This window comes from Phragmites australis, chromosome 6, assembly GCF_958298935.1.
Source record: "Phragmites australis chromosome 6, lpPhrAust1.1, whole genome shotgun sequence".
NCBI classification, from domain to species: domain Eukaryota; kingdom Viridiplantae; phylum Streptophyta; class Magnoliopsida; order Poales; family Poaceae; genus Phragmites; species Phragmites australis.
Genome location: NC_084926.1, coordinates 12,584,455 through 12,611,436, shown reverse-complemented (window position 1 = coordinate 12,611,436; position 26,982 = coordinate 12,584,455). Strand labels below are relative to the sequence as shown.

At 47.6% G+C, this 26,982-nt stretch overlaps 1 protein-coding gene across 1 annotated transcript; it reads left to right on the top strand.

Moving 5' to 3' along the window:
* The first annotated feature begins 13,766 nt into the window (after window positions 1-13,766).
* On the top strand, window positions 13,767-16,302 carry LOC133921730 (phenylalanine ammonia-lyase-like). The gene has a single exon (XM_062366729.1). The coding sequence runs from the start codon at window positions 13,931-13,933 to the stop codon at window positions 16,070-16,072; it is 2,142 nt and encodes a 713-aa protein (XP_062222713.1). The 5' UTR covers window positions 13,767-13,930; the 3' UTR covers window positions 16,073-16,302.
* The last annotated feature ends 10,680 nt before the right edge of the window (window positions 16,303-26,982 follow it).

Sequence of the window (26,982 nt, the reverse complement as noted above, 5' to 3'; positions counted from 1 at the left end):
ATAGAAGGTAGAATCCTCATCAGATTCATTATCACTTATATCATTATCCATACCTTTGGCTATAAAGCACTTGTGTGATGACTTATGCGATGACGACTTGCGTGATGATGACCTTGAGAAAGAGCTTCTCTTGGAGGAGTGGATGGCGAAGCTCTCATCACTTGAGTTTAAATCTTCATCTTCACTCACCCACCTTCCCATACTTGTAAATGCTTTGGATCTTCCCCTTGTCTCCCCTCTTGCTCTTGGTCTTCTTCTTCTTCTTCTTGATGCGATCAATGGTTTTAACCAAGTCTTTCATGAAGATTCAATGATCAATCTTGGTATTGATCTTTTTTATGTTCTTCTCCACTTTGAGAGATGAGCTTGGTAACTTCAGGGTCTATTTCTTCATCACTTGATGTGCTTTGCTCATCATCTTCATTGCCCTCTTCATCTTCATCTTCATCTTCATCTCCATTATCTTCGCTTGAGCTTGAGTCTTGCCTCCTCATCTTCGCCTTCATGTGCGAGAATGGTGCTTGATTGCTTGTGAGAGCAAGATTCTTAGCATCAGATGAGGAATAGGCTTTCACCCTATGTTCATGTCATCTTATGGGCGGTGATCTTGCCAAGCACTTGACTTGTAGTCATCTTCTTGATGTCGTTGTTATCATAGATAATGGAGAGTATCAACTTGTACTTCGGAAGAAAAGCTTGAAGTATTCTTCTCACCACATGATCATCATAAATTTGCATCAAACCTAACCCATTGATCTCATTAACAAGAATATTTAATCGTGAGTACATGTTATTAGCACTTTTATAGGCAAATTGTTTGATGTTGTTGAGCTTAGTAACAAGCACATGATATTTCTCATTGCGCACATCCTTTGTGCCTTCATGTATTTCAATGAGGCTAGTCCAAATATCATGTGCATTGGTGAGCGAATGAACACGATTAAATACATCAATATTTAAAGATGATAAAAGGATACTCTTCGCTAATACATCTAATTGCCTCTACTTGTTGCTGACGCGAGGTCTCATCCTTTCCTCAGTGACCCTCCAAACACCTAAACTGTTAGCTTGTAAATAACAAGTCATTAAAATATTTAATGGGGGAAATTAGTGCCGTCAAAAAGTGAAGCGCTATGGGTATCCATCTCAACCCCAGACGTCATAACTCTAGGCGATTAAACCTATTAAGAGAGCAAGGCTCTTATACTAATTGTGAGAAACGGTGATGTCGTAAGACGGGGGTGAATTAGGACACTTAGAAACTAATGGCTCCAAAACTTCGCAATATAAACTTATCTAAAATTCTATCTAAATGTACTCTAGATTTATCTAGTGTGTCTACTGTACCGCTTAAGAGGATTGTAACATACTCTAGCAAGGTAAATTGCAAGAATGTAAATACAGAAACATAAATAAGTTAGAGAGACAAGCTTGGCACAAGAGATTTTTATCTAGTGATACCGATATCATGATGTTATCCCTAGTCCATGTTGGAGCCATACTAAGGATATGCTCTCGGTCGGCACCCGGTCATAACTCTTGAGCCACGAAGGCAAGGCCTCAAGCCGAATGAGCCACTAAGCCACCAAGGCAAGGTCTCACCACTAGCCTTTCTTCCGGTCACTTGCCGTCGTGATCACTTCGGAGCTTGAGCTACCAAGACAAGGGTCTCCGCATCCCTGTACATGTGTCTTGCTGTCGCTCCAAACCAAGTCAGAAGGTCAACAAGTTAACAACGAGTCACAAAGACTCCAAGGCGTCAGTGTATCTCTTGGTACATGGTTGGATCACTCCTTGATCCAATCTCTAGGTTGTAACACCTAGCAACACTTCTCTCTAGGCCTAATAGCATTAATCACTCTCTAATGGTGTGCTAAATTACCTTAGATGAATACTTTAAGAACTTTGGTGCATTGGATGTCTTCTCAAGTATAGATGGGATTCTCTAGACTCCAACAGCATGTCACACCTTTAAATGACTGAGTGGAGATGTATTTATAGCCTCAAACCCGTCAACTAGCCGTTTTTCCAATGGCTCAGAAAAACTATTAATACCGGATGATCCGGTGAGAACAGTAGTACTAATATCATATCATCCGGTGAGTACAACCTCAAAAACTAATCGTTGAACTCCACTCAATGCCTCTGTGAACATAGGACATTGTGGTGTACCTTCAAATCTATCAACGGACCTTTCGGTGAGTTATCTTGAGCCATCCAAGCCTTTGCAGCCTCTCTGTGTAAAATACTCCAATGCATTCATCCTCAGAGCACCGGACCTTCCGGTGGTTTGTTCTTCATTCTTCAACACTTGCAGTCGTCTTTGGAAGAAATACTCCGGTGTTATAATCTGGTGTGCACAAACCAAGCACCAGACCATTCGATAGTTTGATCTTCAATCTTCTGCACTTGCTTCTTCTCTGCAAAAAATACTCCAGTGTTACCCAGTGCAGATCACCAGACTATCTGATAAGGTCTTCAGCCTTCTCCCCTTTTTAGAAACACTCCAATTGTCTCATGTCTTATTCACCGGACTATCCGGTGAGGCTATCAGCCTCTAGACACAATGCTCCAGTGAGTACAAACAACTCTACACCGGACTATTTTATGAGACAAATCTTCCTGTAACTTTTCCAACTCAATCAAACTTTATTCCGGCTATGGTAACTTCTTGATGTATTACATTTATAAGACTTACTAACATATATTATTAACAAACATATTAGTTCTTAAATGACTATATTATTATAATCACTAAAATCACAATCATGACCTAATATGACCATTTTCGCTACACCAAACCGTATAAAAATCAAACTACTAATTTTGTATAATTTTTAATTTTTTAATTTAGCTATTTATTAATCGTATTTGATATGGACTCTTTAATTTAATCTAGACCATTAGATATTCATAACAATGAGTGGTCTAGAATCTTTTCTTTTTTTCAATTAATGTGGTAATTTTATGACCCTAGAGTGAACATGATGATTCTTTTCAACACTCAAATAATAATATGATAGATATTCCTGCTGCATTTGCTTTGGTAGGTGATGCTAAAATGGAAGCGCTATCTATTATATTAATTAGTAATTAGCCAATAAAAGAACACTCTTCCTAAGCTTCATGCATCTAAAAATGAGATGTATCGATCACGCAAGAACGCCAATGAGGGTTAAGGGAGGGGTTGATTTTTTTTATGGAGGGGGAGGGCTTCATCTTCAGACTTAGAAGAGGTCTTGGGGAGGGAGGCCGACTGGCGGAGGATGGTCGGTGAGCCAGTGCAGGGCGATGGAGACAAGGATGCTAGATTAATGCAATGGCAGGTAGCGCCAGTGGATCCGATGGTGAGAGCGTCGCCGGAGACTGGTGGGGGAGGATGGGAGGTGGTGGCAAGCATGCGAGCCACGGAGACGCGTGCAGGCAGGCGGGTGAGAAGAATCGATCGAAGGAAGAAGAAGGGAGGAGGGACTTCCGATCAAGATTCGACGCATGTCATTCGTCGACCGAAACAAAACATTTTTTGAAGCACTTGAACGATAGCTTTGCCCCATAAAAAACTACTCATTCGCTCTCAATGCCTATAAATTACTACGTTTTAGGGAAAAAAAGAAAACAAAGTGTCTATATACATGTTTATAAATTATCCACCACTGCTATTAAAAAAATTAAACCCAAAATACCATTATACTTGCTTCTTTATTATCCACCCCTGCCATTATTAAGAAAAAAACCTCCATGTTAACCTTGGAGGGCTATAAATTACCACATTAATCATTGTAAGAAGAAAAGATCTACACCGTCTATTTAATGGGACCAGATTATAACAATCTAGATTTAGTAGAAGAATATTCATATTTGAATACAAGAGATGAAATTGGTCGAATAGAATTCCAAATGAGTACTACAAGGTATAGAAACTAGCATGTTGGCAGCGCAAATTGCACGGCTAGCAATCTTGTTTCCAGTTAATTTGTTTTTTTTCATAAATATCTTCAAATTCAGTTTAATCCATAAATTTATTTTTCCTAAGTGATCTTCTATAATTCAAAAGAATAAATTTATTCTGATTACTTATCGCACATCGTATGAATCAGGATGCCTATGCAAAACTAAGTGCTAAAGTTTGTTTAAAGATGTGCAAAGTATAACATCTAACCCTAGGCACCAAAGAACTCAGGGGCTCAACACAAACGGCACATTGATATGCATGTGAATGTATATACAATGTACATGTAGATTATGCCATGAGCTTTTTGGCGCACATAATTCAAATATATGTAAGCTAGATATTCTACATTCATAAGCTCACGTGTTCTAGTGGACCTAAATTTTCCATGCTCGCATGTTGAGCTTCCTCCAGAGTAAATCACACATGCATCTTTTTTTCTGGTTATATCGAAATCATTGATTATTAAAAAATTGTGAAGTAAACCATTTCATCTAAAGACCCTCTCTTGATCTCTAACTGAACTTAGTCAACAACTTATTGAACATATTGACATGAACTAATGTGGTGCCGAAGCTTATACAACATTTGAGACAACTGATGTCTGTGATAATATCTATATCATCCACCGACAATCGTAATTAGACAACCATTACAATATGTACAATAGCAATGGCTCACCTAATAAATACACCATAATTTTATAATTTGTACACCCAACTGGTCCCATTTGGAGTCAATTTCCTTCTTTTCCAAACCGGCCTCACACAAGTCAATTTATGTTTTTCTCTCTCTCCCCCGCCCCACCCGACACAGCTTCATCTTTTTGCTCGATCGCATCTATCTCTTCCTCCCTCCATCTTCTAATTCATCCAATACTTCATTGGCAGGTCAGATTTCGCAGCCTTCAACCACAAATCGGAGCCCCAAGCTTCCCTAATGCTCCTCCTTCGCAGTGGCCGTGGACCGTGGTGTCCTCTCTGCGAACAGGCTGCTGTTATTCACGAGCAGTGCCGCCTCATCGCCCCGTCCACCATCCATCACCACCACGCTAACCCGTCTTCGACAGATCATTGATTTGACATCCCCGCTCTAACCCTACGTACCGGTGGTGCTCTGTCGCTATCTTATCGACCCACCCACCAATCGTCACCACTGTCAGACCAGTTTGCCACCCAATCTTCCCTCTAAACCTACATATCTCTAGTGAAACCTACCCCGAAACTCTAAAATCCTAACCCTAGCCTCGCCCGACCTTCTCCTGAGTTGGAGATGAAGCACCGAGAACGAATCGTAGTGTTGATCTGTCGGCCAGAAAATCAGGTGATAATGATGGCTAAAACACTCGAGTGCAGTTTAACAATTCCGTGTTCGAAACTGTTAGCATGTTATATATTTGGCATTAGTCCCGCTCATGCGGCTGTAATTGTGCATGCAGCCCTGCCGGCTGCCTATATATATCCTGTACATCCTATGGAATATAATCAATCAATTCCATCCACACTTTCATGGTATCAGAGCGGTTACGATCCGCACAGCTTCCGCAACCCTAGCCGCCGCTAGCCACTGCCGCCGATCCGATCGCCTGCACCCGTCGCTGACTTCGTCGCCGGACGCAGCCGCCGATCCACTCGCCAGTGCCTTCCCCATCCACTCGCCAGTGCCGCCGATTCCACCGAGGTGCTTCCCACCCGTAGCCGCTTCACCGCGCTGCCCCTCCCTTTCCCAATGACGGACGACGCCGCCGCCAAGGAGGCCGAAGATCGCCGCGCCGCGGAGGACGCCGCCGCCAAGGAGGTTGCCGAACGCTGTCACGCCGAGGAGGCCCGGCAACGGACGGCTGCTCTTGACGCCTACGAGGCCGCCAACGAGGCCCTCTGGGCGCAGGCCACCGCCGTCATCAACGTCAAGGCGCTCATCCCCGTCGTGCTCGAGCAGTCCGCCAGCAACTACGGCAAGTGGCGTGGCCTCTTCCTCGTCGTACTCGGCAAATATGCCCTGACTCGCCACGTCCTCACCGACGAGTCCTTCCCCGAGCGCCCGGCGTGGGTGCAGACGGACTGCACAGTCTTGTCGTGGATCTTCGGCACCATCTCCAACGACCTGCTGCAGTCGCTGATGCTTCGCCAACTCTCCGCTCGCGGCGCCTGGCGCTTCCTTGAGGGTGAGTTCCTCGGCCACAGCGAATCTCGCGCACTCCTCCTTGAGACGCAGTTCCGCAATCTTCGCCAAGGCTCCATGAACATCACCGACTACTGCCGCCGCCTCGAGTCCATGGCCACTTCCCTTGCCGAGTTCGGCGATCCCATTGGCGATCGGCAGATGGTCCTCACACTCCTTCGAGGCCTGAATGGTCAGTTCCGCCACATGGTGTCCATTCTGAAGATGCATCGTCCGTTCCCGACCTTTGAGGAGGCTCGGACTCACCTGCTGCTGGAGGAGATCGAGAATGAGGCACGGCCGCCGTCGCCGCCCTCTGCCTTGGTCACCACACTGGCGCCCGCTCGCCCGGCGCCAGCGCGCCAGGGACCGCCTGGTCCTCCCCACGCGCGCCCTGCTGGTCCCCTGGCCGCACCTCCACCAAACAACGGCGGTGGCCAGCGCAACGGCCGTCGCCGCGGCCGTGGTGGCCGTGGCAGCTCCTCCGCCCCTGCTGGCGGTCCGCCACCCGGGCTGCACCCGTCCTTCGCCCATCCCTGGGCTGGGACTGTGCAGATGTGGCCGTATGATCGCACTGGCCGCCCTCCGATGGCGCCCTCTCCACCAGCATTCGCTGCCGTGCCACACGGCACCCACGGTGGCACCTACGGCAGCGCCTACGGCCTTCCCCAGTACGGCCATCCAGGCTCGTACTACGGGGGAGTCTCCCCGCAGCCACCGGCGCTGCCCCCGTCGGCCATCCAGGCGCCCCCGCCGGCGCCCTGGACTTCGCCGTCGACACCCTGGAACCCGATCCATGGTGGCTCCTGGGATCAGGGTTCTTTGGCGCACTCGTTCAACACAATGACCCTCAACCCGCCGTCGACCCCCTCCGAGTGGTATGCTGACTCGGGCGCTGGCTCTCATATGACTTCTGACGCTGGTAACCTCTCCACCATTTCCCCACCTTCCTCGTGCACTCCTTCATCTATCATTGTTGGTAATGGGGCGTTCCTTCCTGTCACTGCCACTGGATCTCACTCATTTTCTTTCCCGCAACGTAATCTAGTTCTTAACAATGTCTTGGTCTCTCCTAGCATTATCAAGAACTTGATTTCCATTCGTCGTTTCACCACCGATAACAACTGTTCCATTGAGTTTGATCCTGTTGGTCTTTCTGTGAAGGACTTGCACACCAGGAACGTGATCGCCAGGTGCAATAGCTCCGGCGACCTCTATCCGTTCTACCCTCTCTCCACCAGCGCCGCCGCGTTCGTCGCAGCTCCTACTTCACTTTGGCATCGTCGTCTCGGACACCTTGGGCGTGAAGCTCTGTCCCAGCTTATTAGTTCCAGTGTTATTTCTTGTAATAAGGATGATCTAGACCACATATGTCATGCGTGCCAACTTGGTCGCCACGTGCGTCTTCCTTTTGGTTCATCTAGCTCTCGGGCACTCCATAATTTTGATTTAATACACTGTGATCTATGGACATCCCCTATTGTCAGTGTGTCGGGTTACAAGTACTATCTTGTTATACTTGATGATTGCTCACACTACATTTGGACCTTCCCTCTTCGCCTCAAGTCCGAGACATTTTTCGTTCTTTCTCATTTCTTTGCCTATGTTCGTACGCAGTTCAACACTACCATTAAGAGCGTCCAGTGCGACAACGGCCGTGAATTCGATACTTCTCCGGCCCGCACGTTCTTCCTCACCCACGGTGTTGCACTTCGCATGTCGTGTCCATATACCTCGCAGCAAAACGGGAAAGCGGAGCGTTCCCTTCGGACCATCAACAACATCCTGCGCTCCCTCTTGTTTCAAGCGAGTCTTCCTCCAGTTTACTGGGTTGAGGCTCTTAACACAGCCACTTACCTTGTAAATTGGCTCCCCACCAAAACCCTCGACCACTTGACACCGTACAGCTCCCTCTATTCCACCCAGCCCTCCTACGACCACCTTCGTGTTTTTGGCTGTGCGTGCTACCCTAACATGTCCTCCACCGCGCCCAACAAGCTCGCCCCTCGCTCCTCCTTGTGCGTGTTTCTTGGATACTCCTCTGAACACAAGGGCTATCGGTGTCTCGAGCTCCAGTCTAATCGAATCCTCATCTCACGCCATGTCGTGTTCGATGAGTCCTTTTTTCCTTTCTCCGAAATGTCTACCACACCCATGGCACATTCCGCCTTGGAATTTTTAGCTTCTGAGGATGATCTCGCTCCGCCCCCTGGAGTTCGTGTTGTACATACAGGTTTGCCGTCGCCCGCGCCAGGTGATACGGTGCCCGTTCAGGCACCGGCGCCCGAGCCTCCACGTGCTGTGCATGGCACTGTGCCCTTGCATAGGCCTGTAGCAGCCCCGGCGCCGGTGGCTGGGCCCTCGTCTGGTGCTCCTGCGCCGCCAGATGCCACGCGCGCCCACGCCTCGACGTCGCCTCTGACCGGCCCTGCTGCCCCTGTGCACCCCGCACAGGCTGTTGCCAGCGGAGCCACCGTCTCGTCCTCAGCAACGCCCCCACGTGTGGCCGGTTCTGCTGCCCCTGTGCCTCGCGCTCAGGTTGCTGCTAGCGGCACCGGCCGCACCACCTCCACCAGGCCCGTTGCAATCTCAGCGGTCGACAATGCGCACCCCATGCGCACGCGTGGCAAGGCCGGCTTTGCTCAGCCTGTGGATCGTCTCAATCTCCACGCTGTGCCCGTGTCGCCATTGCCTCGCTCCGTTCGCGATGCGCTGTCAGACTCCAACTGGCGTACTGCCATGCAAACTGAGTTTGATGCTCTTATCGCCAACGACACTTGGAGTCTTGTTCCCAGACCTCCCGGCGTCAATCTGGTCACAGGCAAATGGATTTATCGCCACAAACTGCTAGCTGATGGTTCGCTTGATCGCTATAAGGCTCGCTGGGTCCTGCGCGGGTTCACACAGCGCCCAGGCATTGATTATGACGAGACTTTCAGTCCTGTGGTCAAACCAGCAACAGTTCGAGTGGTTCTGTCCTTGGCTTTGTCTCAACATTGGCCTATTCATCAGTTGGATGTCAAAAATGCCTTCCTTCATGGCACTCTCACAGAGACAGTCTACTGTGTGCAGCCTTCTGGGTTTGTTGATTCGTCCCGTCCAGATTATGTTTGTCGGCTGAACAAGTCTCTCTATGGTCTGAAGCAGGCCCCCCGTGCTTGGCACACCAGGTTTGCATCCCATCTCTTGTCCCTTGGTTTTGTTGAGGCCAAGTCCGACACTTCGCTGTTTACCTATCACCAAGGGTCTGATACTGCATACCTGCTGCTCTATGTTGATGACATTGTTCTGACCGCCTCGACAGCTGGGTTTCTTCAACACATCATTGCAGCCCTCCAGCGTGAATTTGCTATGACTGACATGGGACAACTTCATCACTTTCTGGGTATTTCTGTCTCCCGCCAAGATGGTGGCCTCTTTCTCTCTCAGCGGCAGTACACCCTGGACATCTTGGAGCGCGCCGGGATGAGCGCCTGCAAACCTTGCAGCACCCCTGTTGACGTGCACTCCAAACTGTCCGCCGATGGTCCTCCAGTTGCCGATTCCACGCAGTATCGCAGCTTAGCTGGTGCACTACAGTATCTGACCTTCACCCGTCCTGATATTACCTATGCAGTCCAGCAGATCTGCCTCTACATGCATGATCCTCGGGAGCCGCACCTCGCCGCTCTCAAGCGCATCCTCCGCTACTTACAAGGGACACTTTCACTTGGCTTGACGCTCCGTCCCTCTCCACCTGTCGAGCTGGTTGTTTACTCTGATGCAGATTGGGCCAGCTGCCCTGACACTCGCCGATCGACTTCTGGCTATGCCGTGTTCCTCGGTGATAATCTGGTCTCCTGGTCTTCCAAGCGTCAGCACACAGTCTCCAGGTCCAGCGCAGAGGCTGAGTATCGCGCTGTGGCAAACGGTGTCGCTGAAGCGTCCTGGCTCCGCCAGCTACTTGAGGAGCTTCGCCACCCACTCCGCCGCGCCACACTGGTCTACTGCGACAACATAAGTGCTGTGTACCTCTCCACCAATCCGGTTCAGCATCAGCGCACGAAACATGTTGAGATCGACCTCCATTTTGTTCGGGATCGCGTTGCCCTCGGTCAGGTTCGGGTTCTCCATGTCCCCACGACCTCCCAGTACGCCGACATCTTCACCAAGGGCCTCCCCACCTCTGTATTCCAGGAGTTTCGATCCAGCCTGAACGTTCGCCATGCTCCCGATCAGACTGCGGGGGAGTGTTAGCATGTTATATATTTGGCATTAGTCCCGCTCATGCGGCTGTAATTGTGCATGCAGCCCTGCCGGCTGCCTATATATATCCTGTACATCCTATAAAATATAATCAATCAATTCCATCCACACTTTCAGAAACAACACACTCCAACACATCAACACTCTCTGTCAAGGCCTATATATTATGATTATTTGTGAAGGGGTGGGAGATGGCTTTAGCGGGCCCAATAATGTAAGCACACCACAGTCCACATATGCTGCGTCGCCATGCCGGCAAACCTTTGGATTGCTCCGTGGCTGATGCCAAGGAAATCCGACCTGGCAGTTGACATGGCTGAACGTACGCCTCTCGCCTCACCACCCATCGCTATTCGGGAGGCCACACTCACTGTCCTCCTTGTGCAGACGATTAATGCACCAGTTCCATTGGTACCTAACACGAGGCTGCAGCCTGAGCTAGGAACCATACGCCTGCTTCCTCAACAACATAGCCTACGTTGCATGCTCGAGCACTTCACACAAGGCTGTGGCAAGGGACCCTCGACATGGACACATAGAATATGTCTTTCATGAATAAAATGTGGCGAAAGCTAATTTATAGAAATGATAGAGAAGTGAAGATGGATAAAAAACCATGAATTTTTAAGGAAATCTGTTCTTGGTTTGGTGGCTAAGAGTCTGCATTTATATTGATATTCAGATGGATAGAACACGAGTTTTTATGGAAATCTAACCACTAGTTTGGTGGCCAAAGGTCTATATTTATATTGATATTTAGAGTGTAAATGTATAAACATACGTATATGAGGCCGGTAGAGATACAAGTTCTTTATTGTACCACAGGGCATAGGGACAGCCCAGTAAATCATTGCTACGACTTGTGATGCGGTTGTTCTAACGGTTGATCGTCTATTCCAGTGCCACACTGCATCAATATTTTAGACAGCCACCACCTGACTAATATTAAATATCGATCACCTCTATGTAAGTGAGAGGCAGCCTATGAACCCCTCCTAATTAATCTTTTTTAAGGACCAATGACTCCATAGATCTAGCGGGCTCTGAAGACATAGTCTCCAAGACCCATCTAGAGCCATGTGTCTTCAGTTCAATCAGTGTAGAAGCAGATGACCAAACATATAAATCACGTGGAGGCAAGGACTGGACTAAGGCCACGCCCAACAGCTTCCCTTTGTGGACGAGATTTTCGTCGTGAAGGGATTCTCGTTCCCTTCAGCGCTCCAACGGTTTCCCTTCACGGTTCTCTTCACGATGGGATTCGCAGGGTTATTCCCTTCAGGACGGGATTCTCTCTCCTTTCCTTTCGCGATTCTCCTCGAAAAAAGTTGTTGGAGATAAGAGAAAATAAAGAGAATGAGAACGAAAAAGGGAATCGAAAAGGGAACGAAATGAAAAGAATATGGTTGGGGATGGTCTAGGAGACCTGCTGTTCTCATATGCTGTATGTAAATCACGTGGAGGTGAGCAGATGATACTATATATAAACGTACTGAATCCAGGACCCCTCTAGAGCCATGTGTCTCGGAGGGATCCTAAGCTTGATGATCCTTAGGTCTAGATTGACAGAACCAAGAGGATTTCAGGGTCCTAATGACGACCCCAATAATTTGCGCACACTATCTGGCACCCTGATTATCATCACATCGTCATCAGTCATCACTTGCTACTACACAGAAAGGGAAGGCCGTGCCCATACGTGAGCCACAAAAAGCGTACATAAATGCTGGTCCCGTGCCGGTTCCTGTCATCTTCGTGTACATGTACATGTAAGGACCATAGATAGTATATGCAAGTAATGCACCCAACTGCGTGTACACTCGGCCTCCTCATGGCCTCCTGTGACGGACCTGCTTCCATGTGAAGATGAAGAACCCCGACTCTGGCTGTGGTCCTCTGCATTGTGTGCGTTCACTTGCAACTTGCAAGATTAAGAAACGAGAGAAGAATATTCAGTTGCGGGTTTTGTCAGTTGCGCGTTATGGTGATGGTGTACCCCTGTGAAGTTTCGCAGTGTTTGTACTGCAATGTAGTATGGTCAGTCTTATGGATCTAAACGTTGGTTGCTACTTCTTTTTCATGAAAGAACAAGTGACAGTACCAGCAATTTCTCTTCAGTTCAATCAGTGTAGAAGCAGATGACCAAACATATAAGGGCACCAAGGACTCAGAGTCAGAAGCAGACCGAGGACTGGACCAAGAGACCTGCTGTTCTCACATGCTGTATGTAAATCACGTGGAGGTGAGCAGATGATGCTATATATAAACGTACTGAATCCATGTATTTTCCAGGAAAGTACTGAATCAACAAGTCTGATGAATACATACGTTGTTCAATAATTATTATTACTGTGCATGTTGCTTTGTGGTCCATAACCATGTCATCAGTGGTCACTAGAGCGTCAAGACGGATGCAGAAAATTCAGAGACCGGGGTGAGAACTTACTGACGGAGCCAGTAAACTACCTTATTACAAATAGCGTTTTGCCATGAAATTACAGCAGGCAAATGAATCGCTTATAGTTTCAACAATTTAGAAAAAAGAAACGGAGAGTTGTGCGTTGATGTTGTTGACCGAAAGTCTTATATCAACACAACGATGCTTCAGAGTTCAGGGCCAATTGAACTGTTGAAACGAATGCATCTTCAACCATGCATCATGCGGCTGCATATACTCGATTGAAAATTGTTCCAACTACCGAAAATTTGACCGGTTATATTACTTTCCTGACAAGTGAGACCCCCCCCCCCTTCCTAATCGATCACACAATCATGCCACCCCGGGAACTTGGACTTTTTCTGATGATAGCCGAAAAGCTGGAAGGAACTGGTCTGTTCTTAGAAAACAGCAGCGTTTTCAACCATCGTTCATAGCTTAGGCCCTGTTTTCAACCATCGTTCATAGCTTAGTCTGTGTTTACAGCTTCGTCCTGCAGGAATTCAACTATTCGCAGTGAAATTCTCGAGTCCAAATTTTTCCTCGAAACAGTAATAGCGAAACTCGGTTGCATTCACAGTATGACAGTTCCTGTGCCCTTCTCAGTGCCAAAGCAAGAATGCAATATCGAGCGAGCAAAGTAATCAAAGAGCACAGACGAATAGCAAGGTCAGCCCATGCACGGCGAGCCCTCCCCTCACCACCAACCCCCGTGCCTCGCAGGCGTGCACCAACCACACCCCGGCCCCGCGCGACCGAGCCCTCCGCCCCAGAGGCGTCCACGAAATTTCGACGCTCTCAACGCCACCGGCCCCCTCAAAAAAATGCTCGCGACGCGGCACTAGTGCTGTTCATACGTAGGGGCGAGCTAGCTGACTGGCCGGCTTGCTGGACGCCATCCTCTGCCCCTTTGCTTTCGACCAACCCCCCGTGCCGCCCGCGCGGCCCGTCCCCTCCCTATTTAAACCCGGCCTCCCCCTCCATTTCGCTCCAGGAAGAGCAGCACCATCCAGTGCAAGCAACACAAGCTCTTCTCCAACATACACTACGACGCGAGTCTAAATTGACAAGCCATCGCTCACTTCTGATCCTCAATCTCTTTCGGCTTAGTGCGTTGGTTGAATTCCCCGCCCTTTGCAATGGAGTGCGAGAACGGCCACGTTGCGGCTGCCAACGGCGACGCCCTGTGCATGGCGACACCCCGCGCCGACCCGCTTAACTGGGGGAAGGCGGCGGAGGAGCTGATGGGCAGCCATCTGGAAGAAGTGAAGAGGATGGTGGCGGAGTACCGACAGCCCGTGGTGAAGATCGAGGGTGCCAGCCTCCGGATCGCGCAGGTCGCGGCGGTGGCCGCGGCTGGCGAGGCCAAGGTCGAGCTCGATGAGTCGGCTCGCGAGCGCGTCAAGGCCAGCAGCGACTGGGTCATGAACAGCATGATGAACGGCACCGACAGCTACGGCGTCACCACCGGCTTCGGGGCCACCTCCCACCGCCGCACCAAGGAGGGCGGCGCGCTCCAGAGGGAGCTCATCAGGTTCCTCAACGCCGGCGCCTTCGGCACCGGCGCCGACGGCCACGTTCTGCCGGCCGAGGCAACGCGGGCGGCCATGCTCGTCCGCATCAACACCCTCCTCCAGGGATACTCCGGAATCCGCTTCGAGATCCTCGAGGCGATTACAAAGCTGCTCAATGCCAACGTCACGCCGTGCCTGCCACTCCGGGGCACGATCACAGCGTCCGGCGACCTCGTCCCGCTGTCCTACATTGCCGGCCTTGTCACCGGGCGCGAGAACTCTGTGGCAGTCGCCCCAGATGGCAGCAAGGTGAATGCCGCTGAGGCGTTCAAGATTGCCGGCATCCAAGGAGGATTCTTCGAGTTGCAGCCCAAGGAAGGTCTTGCCATGGTAAATGGCACGGCCGTGGGTTCCGGACTTGCCTCCACCGTGCTCTTTGAGGCGAACATTCTTGCCATCCTTGCCGAGGTACTGTCTGCCGTTTTCTGCGAGGTCATGAACGGCAAACCAGAGTACACCGACCACCTCACGCACAAGTTGAAGCACCACCCGGGGCAGATTGAGGCAGCAGCCATCATGGAGCACATCTTGGAAGGCAGCTCCTACATGAAGCTTGCTAAAAAGCAAGGCGAGCTCGACCCGTTGATGAAGCCGAAGCAGGATCGGTACGCGCTTCGGACGTCGCCGCAATGGCTTGGCCCCCAAATCGAGGTTATCCGTGCCGCCACCAAGTCTATTGAGCGCGAGATCAACTCTGTCAACGACAACCCACTTATCGATGTCTCCCGCGGCAAGGCGATTCATGGCGGAAACTTCCAGGGCACGCCCATCGGCGTGTCCATGGACAACACCCGCCTCGCCATTGCCGCCATCGGCAAGCTCATGTTTGCGCAGTTCTCGGAGCTCGTCAATGACTTCTACAACAACGGTCTGCCCTCCAACCTGTCCGGCGGGCGCAATCCGAGCTTGGACTACGGCTTCAAGGGCGCCGAGATCGCCATGGCCTCTTACTGCTCTGAGCTGCAATTCCTGGGCAACCCGGTGACCAACCACGTTCAGAGCGCGGAGCAGCACAACCAGGACGTGAACTCTCTCGGTCTCATCTCCTCCAGGAAGACCGCCGAGGCCATCGACATCCTGAAGCTCATGTCCTCAACGTTCTTGATCGCTCTGTGCCAGGCCATCGACCTGCGCCACATCGAGGAGAACGTCAAGAGCGCCGTCAAGAGCTGCGTGATGACGGTTTCAAAGAAGACTCTGAGCACCAACTCCACCGGTGACCTCCACGTCGCCCGCTTCTGCGAGAAGGACCTGCTCCAGGAGATCGAGCGTGAGGCGGTCTTCGCGTACGCCGACGACCCGTGTAGCGCCAACTACCCACTGATGAAGAAGCTGCGCAACGTGCTCGTGGAGCGCGCCCTCGCCAACGGCATGTCCGAGTTCAATGCGGAGACATCCGTGTTCGCCAAAGTCGCCCAGTTCGAGGAGGAGCTGCGCGCTGCGCTGCCCAAGGCGGTGGAGGCTGCACGGGCGGCCGTCGAGAACGGCACGGCAGCGATGCCGAACAGAATTGCCGAGTGCCGTTCATACCCTCTGTACCGATTTGTACGCGAGGAGCTCGGAGCAGTGTACCTTACCGGCGAGAAGACGCGGTCACCTGGCGAGGAGCTGAACAAGGTGCTCGTGGCCATCAACGAGGGCAAGCACATCGACCCGCTGCTCGAGTGCCTTAAAGAATGGAACGGCGAGCCCCTGCCCATCTGCTGAACTCGGAACAGAGAAGGAAGAGAAGCGAGAGTCTAAACTCTGAAACAGTATTTTTCAGCATATGGGACTTATTCATTTTTTATATGTTTTTGTTGTTGTGCTAAGGATTCTTCGTTGTAGAGCTGCAATGCCATAACCTGCTTTAAGCATGGTCTGGTGGACTGTTGAAAAAAATTGTTGTAGCAACTTGTAAGTTTTTAAGTACTGTGAATCATATTGCTTTTTATTTTAATCCAAGTGATAATGCAACTATCAAACATGACTCCTATAGAGATGCAAGTGGGTACCTAAGGGGTTAGGAGTAGTTGGGTTACCACTCTAATTCATTTAGTCTCTTAATTAATTAAAAAATAAATTAGCTATTAGGTTGGAAGCGCATTTTTAGTTCAATGTAGTGTGCTTTGTGTAAAAAAGAATTTGAAACCTGCATCTGTACTCTAGATATGCAACATATGATTTGTCCCAAATTCCTGTGATGAACAATATCAAATCCCTAAAACTTATCTCCATCTCCCTCTTTCTCTCTCTTCTCTCTCTCCCGTCCCTCCCGTGACCCGGGTGCCCGCGCCGCGCCGCGCCGCGCCGTGCTGTCGCGTCGCCGACCGGCAGATCTCGCGCCCCGCGCCTCGCTTCGCGCCCCGCCCCGCGCGCCCGCTCCGTCGCCGGCCTATATAAGGTGATGAATAGTGCCCTCCTCCACCTCACCCCCACTCTCTCTCCCTCTCCGAGCCCCTCCGGCGCCTCACCGCCTCACTCCGAGTGCGTCGCCGCCGGTGAGCCTCTCCCCGGCCCCCTTCCTCTCTCTCTCCCTCTCCCTCCTTTCCCTTCCCCGTAGACGTACCTGGGCCACCCTCACGTCGCCGGCCGCCGCCGCTTTCCTGTCGCCCGGCCGCCGCCGTCTCCCCGCCGCAGACCGCCTCCCCGGCCGCCCGCCAGCCAGATCCGGTCGGCGAGGCCTGCCGCTGCCCGCCACCGGCGCTCTGCCGTCGGTGCGCCGCCCCATCGCCCCTCCTTTTCTCTCCCACTCGCGCTCTCCACAGCCGGCCGGCCTCTGCTCTCTCTCTTATATCTCCCTCTCTCTCCCTGTGTGGCTGACGAGTGGGCCCCTTCTATTAGCCGAGCCGAGCCGAGAGCCTGAGCCGTGAGCCACGAGCCGAGCCGAGTCGTGAGCCGATCCAAACAGAATATTCCTGGAATATTCTCCCCTTTTCTTTTTTCTGAATTTCTCTCCCGGCAAAACTTCCGAAGCCCGTTTCTCCTCCGTCATAACTCCGTTTTCGTCGATTCTTCCACCCGTATTCATCTAAATTCGAGATCTACCCAATCATGTCAATTTCATAATTTTTGTAAGTTGTTTAGTCCTTGTTTTAATCATTTGATTGATTGTGTGCCTCTGTCGTTGTTGCGATTATTAGAGGAAGGAGCATTCGAGGAAGACCCCGAGGACCTGGAGTTTGAAGAAAGAGCAGACGAGGACTTCAACGAAGGCAAGTCCTACAACCGTTGGTCATGTTGATCCTATGTTTTTAAATACAACCCGTAGAGCCATTGTTTCAAACAATAGGAGTATGCATGATTAGATTAATAGTTGTGATTTTTAAGAAATACTAGAATAGTTATGGCCCAACTTGTTTATCCCATACCTTGTCATTGTTACCTTTATTCCGTTTAAATCCTAGAAGGTTCCCAACATCAACTATAATGATTGTTTGGATAAATGCTTGTTTACTAGTATGCTTAGGATTGCTTTGCTCAAAAGAAAGAACTAGATTATTTACATGTGATAATCATGCTTTACAATGTGAAGTGATGTGTGCTTGGTGCGTGTGCGTGTAAAACTTGTGTTCTTGGGAAAACTCTAGAGTAGTGTTGACGAGGGTGAGTAAGGTGCCCCACAAAGGTGGGAACTACTTTGGGACAATGTTCGCCTTTGTGGTGTTCTTGCTGGGAGACTCTTGCCTCGGTCATATAAGGACCGGTTCACTGTGACATCTCACCTAGTATCCACTCGTACAATCACATGGCTTGTATGGGTAGGACTTGACCTAACCCCTCTGACTTAGTGCGGTACCCACCCGGAGGCCGGTAGTGGCAATAGGGACCAGGAGAAGACTCAGGTAGTGTGTAGCCCAAGGTCCGGCTGGTAATATTATTGAGGCTATGTCAAAGCCTTGGGATTTCTAAGTGGTCCTTCCCGTGAATCTTCTAAGGCCACTGGTATCTTAGTGCCTCATGGGTGGATATTGTGGCTTCGTTGTGAGGTCGTTGCATCTCGTTATGACAGCTTCACCAGTTGCTAAGGTGGGAGCCTGTGCATATCTTGTGGGTAAAGTGTACAACCTCTGCAGAGTGTTAAACCTATCCGGATAGCCGTATCGGTCAAGGACATGCTATAGTTTGGTCACAATGATTAGCTTTTCGGCGTGAGTATCTCCTTGGTGTGTGAGTGGGCTGTGTGCCCGTGTTTTCGAAAAGAAGGGTTTTGGCTTTGTACCCTAAGCCTCCTGGACTGTGTGTCCGCTGGCAAAAGACTTGTGGGAACTGCTGGGACGGATGTATCTCCCTCAGGGCCGTCAACCCCCATAAGCTCAACTTATGTGTTCTCTTCGGAAGTGTTTTTATTAAAGTTAGTCTTTGCAAAATGAACCTTGCATCAACAAAACTAGCTTTCCGCAAAACCTAAAAGACTCTACAGCCTTATCCTTGATCTACCCTTAAGCATCTAATTTTTCCCCTTGAGGTAGGACTTGCTGAGTACCTTATGTACTTACACTTGGTAATTGTGGATCCAGATGATCCAGAGGCTGACTTCGTCGAAAGAGAAGATGAAGATTAGAGAAGCCAGTTTCGTCTGCACTCGATCTGCCTGTAGGGCATGGGTCGCTTTTATGTGTTTTCGCTGTGCTTTGAGGGTTTGTTAATTTATGCCTTCGAGCTTCTGTTGTAATGAACTCTATGTTGTACTCTATTATCGTATTTATTCGATGTATGTCTGTGATGTCTACTTCTGTTGAAGTTCGTGCGTACCAGCTACCGATCCAGAGACTGGTATGAGCTACATGAGGTGACCCCAAAAGAGGGGTCCGACAAACAAGATGCTTTTGAACGACGAAACAATAGCTAAAGTATTGACGGGTGGACCTTGTGAGTATCCACTTGTCACTTGGGCCACACGACTAGGTAGGCATGCATGCTAAAAAATGGTGCCTATTCTATAAAAACATGTTTAGAATGCAAAAAAAAAGGAAAACATAAGGAAATAAAGAAATTCAATACCACATAAAATGAATTCATACATCAATATACAATACATGACTTTCTCTCTAGACATTTTTGGATTTTTCAAAGCTTAAACAAAATAATTTTAAAACTCTTAAGCCCAAGCCTAGTGAACAGAACCATCATGCCGTCTCAATTGGTTGGCACCCGACAACCGGCTCCCCTAGATGCAACAAAGGGCGAAATCTAAGTAATTTTGAGTTTTGAAGACGAAACTTTGATTTCAGATATCACTCTAATACGTTATAAGTTCTGATTTACTTGAGTTCAAATCTAATTTATTATGTTCGAAGTTGATCTTTTGTGTTCAAAACTGATGGATTGTGTTCAAAATTTCAGTTATATCTAATCCAAAGTTGTTTTTTTAGTTCAAATATGTAAATTGATTTTGATTCGTGATTTCAAAGTTTATAGTTTGGGTTCAAAGTTGGCTGTTTGCCGAATCCAAAGCACCATTAGTTAAGTTTGTGTGCCCGTGACTTGGGGAAGCCAGGCACCCGCGGATTAGAGATCCCCAAAGAATTTTGTGTGTAAATTTTTCTGAATCATAATTGTAGTTTTTTAGAAAAGTTGATACACATAGTATACATTTAGTCCCAACTTATCTTATTAGGGCTTGGAGAGACAGGCCAGAAGGACTCACTTTCATACCAATCCAACTTGCATATGGACTTTTACCTCATTTAGTCATTTATATGAGGATGTGTGGAGCGCTAGCAACAGGGTTACAGGATAGTGGCCACTTTGTCATGGCACGCATAAACAAAAAGGGGGGAAAACAGAGCAACAGAGCGACGGCTAGGCGATGTGTGCCTTACTGTTACTATTTGAAGACTTTTCTGAGTCTCCACGTTAATCATCAAATGAGACACACTAAAGACAAAGATAAATCCTAAAAATTCTCAAAAAATGCAAAACATCTAACCATTGATTTGGTAGACTCTAATAATCATTTATAACAATAGCCTAACATATTTCTAAATTACCCACCTTTACCATTATAAAAAATTATTCCAAAGTACCTCAATACATTTATACCACTATAAACGAGTTATGGTAAATCCGAATGATCTCCATTATACATCTTACATGATCAAACGACCCACAATCAAAATGCCCCCCATCTCCTCCCCTCTCAATTGTTTATAAACCTCTAATCAATTTAGAAACCTATAATTAATATGCGCTATCAGTATTAAAAAGTATTAATACATTATTATTTTCTTCCATCTATATCCAATAACTATAATCAATCTATATATTCTATAGTAATTAGATATAGAATGCAAGAGTTATGCAGGAGCTTTTGATATCTATCGTCCATGAGTCTTAATCATACTGCTCAAATTCATACTTGTACCCTACAAATTACATAACGTAATTAAATCTCTTGATCCCCTCCCCTAGGCAACAACCAATCACCTTACATATCTCGCATGATCACATCCAACTCCAAGCCTGTTTCGCCATGCTACGCGTCAAAGGTTAGCTCGACCTCCTGCCTTTTTCTTTCCTTTTATTTCCATGCCATTTCTTTTCCCTACGCAAAGATGGATATGTTTTCACTATCTTAAATTGTGAAGCTTTAGGGATACATACTCAACCTTTTGTTTTTCAATTATTTTTCCCATGAATTTTTGGCTCCGCCACAATATTATTGATTTCACATATGTAACATATGCATGGTTGCTAGTGTTTCTTAATTACCCACTTCTGTCATTATAAAAAAAATATCCTAAAATACCTGATATATGCTTCTAAATTATCCACATTTGTCATAATAAAAAAAACTAACCAAAAGTCCCCAAATAACTACTTCTAAATTACCCAAATACGCCATTATAGCAAAATTAACACAAAGTGCCGTTGCCTTGCAATGTTCTATATTCTTTTCATCTGAATATTAATTTAGGGGTCTCTCTCAATTATGTTGTGAAGTCTGGAGACAAGCTAAAAAATAAAGAAAATATTATATCACGGATGGCTACATACACATTAATGAATATCGTGAACGTGAGGAAAAAAATAAGAAAAATAACTTTACTCAAGACTCTGGTTTAATAGTGAAATATAGTAAGAAAAACATGTTCAATATACATACATGAATTACATCTAAATACTAAATCATAAGCATTTCATAAAGTTCTATTATCTATATATATTTTTTAAAATATTTCTAGCCCATGCAAGCGCACGGCTTGATGGACTAGTATGGCTAATATATAAGCTCTTCACCAACCCACTATGAACTACTCCGTATGAAGTATGAATTGGACCAGTGTTTTCTTTTCTCCAACTTCTGTGTCAACAAGTTTTGCTCACCAACAAACCCATTTTGACCCTGGTCCGTTTTTCCAAACTCCATGCGTCGTTTTGAGACTTTCAACGTTAGAAAACGCAGCTCGGCACCTGCTGCATTATCAGAGTTCTTCACCTAACATGAATAACGGGTAGGGTAAGGACGGCGTGCATGGCTTCTTTGTGGGTTTTCTGAGTACTGACTCCTTACGCCTCTATTCCAGGAATAGGATGTGTTTGACCGAGACATTGCTCTAGATATTTTTAGGATATAGATCAAATTTGTAATGAATAAATCATAAGAATTGAAATTCAAAATTCTCCAAATACAAACAGCACTTGCAAAGAAAATTCCTACGGGACCATCCCCACATGGGGATCGTGATTGGATGGCTGTGGAAGTCCACATGTCGTTACAATTTTTTTTTTATGTGGATCGGCCGTAGTGCACCATTGATCGTGTAGCATACAGTAATAGATTACGGATCAATTCCCACGATTAACTTTTTCTGTTATATTTGTAGTGTCATTCAGCCACTTGTACATTTTTCCTTTGGAATCTGCAATGCAAAACATGTGCATTCGTGCGTTTTTTCTTACCATACCACTTGAGTTATCCTTTCCATTTTTAAGTCGCATCATCATGTATCATACAAGTGAGATTATCATCTGCCCAATTTGGAGGTCAGCCAACAACTTGTAGATTATGAAAAGGCTGGCCCCAGTGCAAGAGCCAATCCAAAACCTTATCAATACACTTGTTCTTCCGTTCTTTTTATAATTTCTTCTTCCATCTTTGACAGTAGTTCTCACCAACCCACCTTTTTCATAGCTAACTTGAAGCACTCAAACTTTGTTCTGAACATGGTCCACGTTCATGTTTTTCAACATAAAAAAAGTAACAAAAAATCAGCAAAACATCGAGCACGCCTGTGAGTTGTTGGTCCAGTGGATTGCTGGTTATACGTATACGCGTCAAAAGGGGCTCTAGAAAGGCAGCATGATAGTGCTTCACGGTAGGTGAAGGTGCAGGCATCACCAATCATCACGGCCTGGAAGCCAGCTGAACCAGTGGTACACCCTTGCAAGCAAGTCGATGATAAGGTCCAATTATGTGGCTGCGATCTAGACGCTGCAATTGCTCGGTAACGATTGAGATCGCGAATGTCGCACGCATGTAGAAAAAACAAGAGATGGCAGAGGCTAACCAGTCCGTTGTTGTCCATTGGTAACTGATGATATTGAAGTACATTTTTGAGAAATATGTTGTTTGAAGTAGGTTGCCCAATGATTTCTGAACAGCTTAGGTGTTGTTTGGTTCATACACTGGTAATGTAAACGCAAACGGTATTAAATTACACCGCTAATGTAAATCGAATGGGCTAAAGTAGGATTTGTTTGGTTGGACGGTGTTATCGTGTTAGAGCTCCATCCCTCCCAAGCAGCCGACGTCGTCGACCTCAATGCCGGCCACTCCTACTACAAGCCCTGAGCAATGCTGGGTCTCGCTGCTCAATTTGTCGCCCACCCCATTAGTGGTCGGTTCCCGTCAACCACCCCACCGACCGCACTAAACCTCGAGGTTGGGAGCTTTGCATGGTAGAGCAGCAGCGCACCACTGTCGAGCACCGAACCGGGACCACGTGAAGTTGATGGTGCTAGGACGTGCCGTCCTGACTTGGATCTGGTTGGCTGTATCCCCTCCTGGATTTGGTTGGAGGCACTTGGAGTCTTGGATCCCGTCCTGGATCTAGTTGATGGCGCCTTCGCCTTGTGTAGCAGGGAGGAGTTGTCCGGATTCACGTGGAGGAGCTCGATTCCGCAGGGAGGAGCTCGATCCCGTCGACGATCGGATCCAGAGGCGAGGAGCTCAATCCCGCGAGATCTTCATCGAGGCGGCAGCAGCTCCTCACCGCGGGATCTAGAGAGAGAGAGAGAGCGGCGATGAGCAAAGGTGCAAGTGAGCAGAGCAGAGGTCCTTACGTCCTTGCATGACTTGTTTTCTTTGAGCCCTGCTTCTCCGTTCCTCAGACGCAAGCGAGCGGAGGTCGAAGGTGAAGGCGAGCGGAGCGGAGGCATGCCTGGGTGTTCGTGAGAGGATTATGATGTGATTATAGCAAGGAAGGGCTGGATCGGTTTTGAATAACACAGTATTGGATTGCATGGTAATCATTTAAGGGTAAAGTTGAACCAAACAGCAGTAACGTTATCTCTTTAACTCTGTGTAGTCTATTTACATTACATATCCCAAACCAAACAGCACCTTAATCTTTCGTGAGAGGTGGTTGACACACACGCTACCGATTGGCGGCTGCAGATCAGTCAGTTTCAAGTGCCGCGTGAAAGCAGCATCCTCCTGAATCGCGCTGTCAAGACAAATTTACATAAACCACACAATTCCCTGGCTTGCATGGTCTGCATCAGAATTGATGGGAACCTGGGACCATCCACCATTCCTCCTACCAACATGTCAGAGCATGGGGGTTGGTTTCCCGTACAGGTTATCTTCCTGGACTTCTGGATGCTGGAGAACAGAGACTCCTCATACCAAGTGTGCCATGCAGCAGCGCTGTGACAGGATCGTAAGCATGTCCTTCCTAACAGCATTGCCGGTTTTGATCATTCACGGCGATCTCTGAAACTTACCAGTGTTCCTCCAACCAAGGGGAACCAAGGCACGTACGTTGCCCCATCGGACACCAAGCGCCGGATTACCAGTTGGCGGCGTAACATCCACATGTTGTACCAAACGCGCACAAGTTGCAACTGGGCTGCTGTCCGCGCAGCACTGTCAGAAAACGGCACTTGCGTCTCGGGCAGGGCAGAGGCTCGGAACTCCCGGAAAAGCAACTGCAGCAACCGACTTGCCAGTACCCGGTAGCTCCGTACCCGGCGCCGGCACGCACCCAACTAGACCCCGGGCTGAACCGGGCACCGTGCAAGAGAAAAATCAAGTTAAAATATATATTAATTTATATGTAATAAGTGATTGGTTATATTACTATTTTGTTTTGTTGATTTGCGGAATTATATAAGCATGTATATGTACCGTAAATATGATCTTAGTTAATTAAAGTTGTAGAGAATATGGAGTTGACGTGTTTATCTCCATGTAAAAAAATTGTACACATCGGATGATCCATCACTAAAGAAAAACTCGTTGAATGATCTGGCGTTCATATACAGTACACGTCGGAGTATTTAAAAAAAATTAAAGTATAACATCGAATGGTCCGGCGTTGGCCATCAGTGAACACTGGAGCTTTTCTTGCAGAGATGTTGCAAACTGACTCTGGCGAACTTGTATACGTCGGATGGTTCGGTGCTGGGCAATGTGTACGTCAGATGCTTCGTCGGGGTAATTTTTACAGAGAGAGTGCAAAATGGGTTCCGGCAAGAATGGATATGCCAGATGGTCCGGCGATAGGCATGAATACACGCAGGGCTATTTCTTACAGAAATGATTTTAGACGGCCTGGTCTGTTGAGTTGAACACGTCAGATGGTCTGATGCTCAGGAAGAGTGAACACTGAATCATCCGACGTTCATGATTTTTCAGAGATGTGTCATTTCTGTAGGAATGTTGATTTCGACTAACTTGTGATGGAGTTAAGTGGTGTTGAAAGTACATGTTTGCTTGTCTCATGATATGTAGGTGGTGGATGCAACTTGGTAGGCGACGGCGGGAAGATCGGGGCTAAGCGGGGAGTTTGGTATCAGACGATCGAGGGAGCCAGACGAAGTCAAGAGTGATTTTAGCTGTACACGTAGAGTTAAAGCGAAGCATGAGATGGAGGATGAAGATAACGTGTTGACAAAGTCAAGCAAAAGGGATGTCGATGTAAGTGACAAGACGATTTGAGGGATCGAAAGTATGAGAGACTTCCCGACGGTCAAAACTGGAAGATGTAGTACACGTGTCGTCATCGGGATGCTTGCATAAGGTTTTGAGAGTCATGTTTTGAGAAGCTTGCCAGACGGTTTTTCGGTTTGGCAGCAAAAATTGCGGGAGGATGAAGTGCATGTGACATCATTGCGAAGCTTGCGTCGAGGCGAAACCAAGTTATGAAGGCGCTACAGTCATCCAATAGACGAAGAAAAATTTGGATAAAAATATCATCGGTGGTAGGTGGAAGTGTATTGTAAGGGAAGTGCAGTTTAGGGATATGATTATTTAAGGGTTAAGCAAGTCCCTAAACTTATAAATAGAGGGATATGGCTCGTTGAAATAGTAAGGTCTTAGAGAGTTTTGGGGAGTTTTAAAGTCTTCCACTTATTTTGAATGGAGAGGGAGAGGAGAGTGTTTAGCCTATGTTTAGTTGAGAGTTTTTGTGAGAAAACACATTGTAATCTGCCAAAATATGGTGTTCCTCTAAGTTTAACGAAGAGAGTGTTTTTACATATACTTAGGTTCATCTACTTTTAATCTTCTGCTTTTGGATCTCGTGTTTTCATGCAAGTTCTTAGTGTTTTCTTGTTAATTTTCTTTTTCCTAGAGAGCTACTTGTTTTGAATCATGTAAGACGTGTTGTTTTATTGCTAGAGGATTAATCAACTCATATGAATTGGTCTTGAACTATTCTAACATTCTAGATATATCAACTTGAAGAATTCTTTCTCCCTATGACTAGTTCTCTTATGATTAGAAGTTTTTTTAAGTTACTTGATTTCTTGCACTATGATTTTTAATATGATCTTAATCGGAATCTAAAGTTCACATTTATCTAAGAGAACATTGGTTTTGGATTTTTCGCAATTTGTGGTTTTGAGGTACTTAAATTAAGGAATATGATAAGATCATTCATTTTTTTAAAAATATTAAGATATCGATTCACCTCCGTTAATCATCTATCTCAGTCCTACAACAACAGAGACGCGGAGGGAACCGAACGAATTTTCTGCTCACTCGGACGGCGATCACGGTAGCGAAGTCGTCTAGAAGACGGCCGTCGGTGCGGTGCGCTCGGCGTGGAGGAGAACCGCATGAGCTCTCCGGATCGTGTCACCCGTCGCGTTGCTTTCGTGGCGCTCCGTCGTCGGCTTCGACGCTTAGCTCCTGCCGATCTCATGCCGACCAGAGTCCCGTCGTTGTTATCCGGGTCGTGACATAGCACGGAGTGATCGAGCGCCTCGGCGTGCACGACGTACCGGTCTCGGCGCACCACACTGGGAGATTGTGAATGGGGTTCCGCGGCACGGGGATCTTGAGCTCGGGTAGCAAGCAGGTGTAGCCACTCATGGTGTGGCACTTCTCTAATCTGCCGCCATGTCAATGTATGATCATGCAATATCATGATAGTGCGAGCACTGGGCCGTCGAAATCAACGACTTTC